Genomic DNA, 3710 nt, shown 5'->3' on the forward strand with positions numbered 1-3710 from the left:
GAAGGGAAGGGAAGGGAAGGGAAGGGAAGGGAAGGGAAGGGAAGAGAAGAGAAAACATCCATGGGCTGAAGATCAAACCCGCAACCTAGATTTGTGCCCTGACAGGGAACCAAGCACCAACCTTGTTGGTGTACGGAACAATGCTCAACCTATTTAGCCACCCAGCTGGGCAATCCCCACACCAATCTTACAACAATGGTACGAGATTAGCAGGGCAGGGAACAGAGGCACAGACAGGCAGAGTGATCTGTCCAGTCACTAAGCTGTCAAGTGGCAAAGCCCAGATTTGAAACCTGGCAGTCTGACTCCAGGCCCATGCCTTAACCACTACCTGACCCTACCCCCTGTTGGGGACGGAGGGGCCTGAAAGGGAGGAACCTTGGGGGGGCAGAAAGGGGCTGCATACATTCCTGGAATAACCAGGCCCCAACTAGGTAGCCTAGTCCCCCTCCGCCCTCCCATCCCTCTTTGTCCCAAAGAGCCAGCCCCACCCATAGGAGGACATGAGCAAAGCAGGGCGCAGAGCAAGAGAGCAGGTAGGCTTACCCGAGTATTTATTGGGAAACGTAAATAAAAAGGGTCAGAAACAGGAACAACTGTGGTTTGGAGCAGGATGTTTGGGCAGGCAGGCAGCCTCCAGGAACCAGACTCTCATGGTCCCGCTCCCTCAGGCCCTATGAGTAGTTGTGGAAACATCCCTGAGGCTCTCTGTCCACCCCTGCCTGGGCAAAGCGAAGCGCTGCTGGGCCTGAGAGTGCGCAGATGGGAGCTTCTGGGCAGCTGCACCCAGGGCCCTCCCTGTGCCTCCTTCAGCCCCAGCCCGGAGCTCAGCCTGACTCCACAGGAAAGCTCTGTGGGCTTTGGGGTGAGGGCAAGTATGTGTGCCCACAAATTCAAATGCACATAACAAAGGGGCTCGCTAAAAATAAGACAAAAGGGGCTCGCTGGTTGCCCCAGGCCTTCCCTGCCTTGCACCTGCCTGTTCCACCTGCTGTGGGGTTTATCCTGTTGACTGTTGCCCTAGGGAAATAGGGGGTGAGCACTCTCCTCAGAGGCCTTTGTTTGTTCTACTTCCAGTCAGTGCCAGTGTCCCTGCTCTGGCTTTGTCATGCACCTCCAGGCAGGCACAGAGCTCACTCACTACCCCAATGCCCACTGTGCAGTCATGCAAGGGTGGGGCAGCCCAAGCCTCAAGCTTTGGCTTCTATTCAATGGGAAAACTTAGTGGACACCTCAGAGGCCTGTCCCTAAATCCCCAGCCTTCCTGGACCCTGGACTCCCTGCCCCTTCTCACAGCCCCCTTTCTGGTTCCTGCCCTGATCACACCCACCCCTCAGCCTCTGCAACCTCTCTCCTGGCTCACAATGATGATTCTCTCTCCTTGCTTCTTTCCAGACCAAGTTGGTTCCATGTCTCCTCCAGAGAACCAGAGGCCCAAAATTCAAGTCCCAGCTCTCCAGTGATCCGCTATATGATCTTGATCGAGTTCCTTAACTCTCTTGTCTCTAATTCCTCACCTGAACGAAATGAGGGTTGTGCAAATTTGAAGCACGTCTGTCATACCTTCTGCCCTACCCTCTCTTGGGGTCTTGGTCAGGCACCCAGAAGGAAAGGGCAGGGCAGGACAGGGCTGGGCAGAGATATTTTCCTGGGAGTAATTCAGGATAAAAAGACCAGAAAGGACTTGGAGACAGCCCTCAGGGACAAAGAAGGACTAGGCTAGGCAGGGAATGTGTTAGTCAAAACCATTCAGGGTTATTGTACTGTGCAGCTTCACCCTCTGACCCCTAACCCAGAGGGGACTTGCAGAGGGCCAGCTGATTGGGTGCACATACGAACCCTCATACCCCACAGTTCACACTGGGAGCCAATACTTATTCTTGAAGTCTTCCACCACGTCCTGTGTGCTCCGAAGCTCCATCTCCAAGCGACTCCCATCCATCTGCAGGGCCTCAAGCTGCTTCCGCAGGCCAGCAATATAGGCTTCAAAGATGCCTGGGATGCAGCTGCTCTTGACCGACTTCTGCTCCTGCAGTAGACCCCACTTGGTCTCCAACAGCTTGTTCTGCTGCTCCAGAAACCGCACCTAGAGTGGAAATGGAGGAGGAAACTGATGAGGGGCAGACCGTGCTGCCCACAGTGGGACTGGAATGGTCCCCAGCCACCCAGCAGAACCCATACTCCCACTGGCTGTTCCCCCAGCCTGGGCCCCCAGCCCTTGGCTCTCTCCTCTGGGAAAATAACCCTGCACAAGGCTCTTCTCCAGGACTCTCAGTCTCGAGTGTCAGACTGTGACCCAGGGGTCAAGTGTACCTGGTTCACCAGTGTGTCTGGGCACTGTGCTAAAGTTAAGGTCTCCTCCCTCCTGTGCACCCCACTGAATTGTGGGTACTCTCCACCTCCCTCTCTGAAGGGATTCTCCTTCCTATCAGTGTCCTGGGCCTCATGGCCTCCTCCCTTCAGGCTGGGACCTGCCTGTCCTCCCTGAGTATCCTCTCTCCCCTTCCCTTTTCCTCCAACAAGGCCTCAGGACAGAGTGCTACAGCCGTCAATGTAAAATGAGCACCTATTATGTGCTCAGCCCTGGGGCCCAAAAGGGCCCTAAGGAGCACCCAGTATGACTGGGAGTGGAAAGCAAGCCTTCTCAGAACCAGCAACTTGGGGCAGCAGGACCTGGGGGTTGTGGACAGTGAGACAGAGCAGCTCAACAGCAGGGAAGGAACCTGGGCCTGAAGGACATGCACGGTCTGCATGGTGAAGGAGAAGAGGGCACTGAAGGCTGGGGAGGTGGGGAGGTAGGAGAGGGAAGGTCTGGTCTACACCTGAGGGAGGAGACCCTGGCCAGTGGGCCCAGCTGGCTTAGCCCTTAGTTCTTGGGTCCAGCCCCACTTTGCCCGGCATCTAGACCCACCAGTCAAGCCTGCCCCCCTCCTTTCCATCCCCCACTCTCACTTCCCACCCCAGCCCCACCCCTCTGGAAAAACACCTCCCAAATGTCCCTTCCCCCTCCCTGTCCCCAAATGGGCTGTCTCCAAAGGCAGTTCCAGCCTCACTCACTTCCTACCACCAAAGGGAAGCTAGAGGACCAGGTAGGGCGTGGTGGGCGTGGTGGGTGTGGCGGGAGCCTCCCTACCTCCCTCCAGCCCTTTATTTTCAGCATCTGCCTTAGGGTAGAGGGACTAAGGGGAGGCTCCCCAGCTGGGAACGGCGTTTCACCCCTACCCCACTTCTGACTCCACACAGCCCCCTCGCAGAGAAAGGGGCCCAGAAAGAGAGCCACCCCTGTCCCCGGCCTGGGGCCCCCGATATTGGGGGAAAGGGAGGCTAGTTGTCCCAGCGCCAACCCACGCGCAGTCAGGGCTGAGTGGCCGCGGCGGCCTGGAGCGTGGCGTACTCGGCAGGTTGCAGCGGCTCACCTTGTCGATGAAGGACGCGAACTTGTTGTTGAGGATCTTGATCTGCTCACGCTCCTCCTGGCGCACCTGCTGGATGGAGGGGTCAATGTCCACCTGCATCGGGGCCAGCAGGCTCTGATTGATGGTGACCTGGTGGGTGCCAGCACCCACCGGCCCCTGTAGGCAGAGTGCTTGGCTTTGGCCCAGGCCAAAGAGGCTGCAGCCGTGGGAGCCTCAGGTGCACGCTACGCCCCGGGAAGGTGGTGGAGTGGGGACTGAAGACCTGGGAGCTGAAGTGGGTGGACAGGCTGGCTG

The 3710-nt window shown here is 57.5% G+C and overlaps 1 protein-coding gene across 1 annotated transcript in view; it reads right to left on the minus strand.

Moving 5' to 3' along the window:
* Positions 1–3710, minus strand: part of KRT7 (keratin 7, type II) — a 17535-nt gene that overhangs the window by 10949 nt on the left and 2876 nt on the right. Inside the window, exons 2-3 of the mRNA XM_014542019.1 lie at positions 3417–3612; positions 1875–2086 (exon numbers count right to left, since the gene is read on the minus strand). Coding sequence (XP_014397505.1) covers positions 1875–2086; positions 3417–3612 — 408 coding nt within the window. The remainder of the gene's footprint in view (positions 1–1874; positions 2087–3416; positions 3613–3710) is intronic.

The sequence above is a fragment of the Myotis brandtii genome, unplaced genomic scaffold, assembly GCF_000412655.1.
Source record: "Myotis brandtii unplaced genomic scaffold, ASM41265v1 scaffold29, whole genome shotgun sequence".
NCBI classification, from domain to species: Eukaryota; Metazoa; Chordata; class Mammalia; order Chiroptera; family Vespertilionidae; genus Myotis; species Myotis brandtii.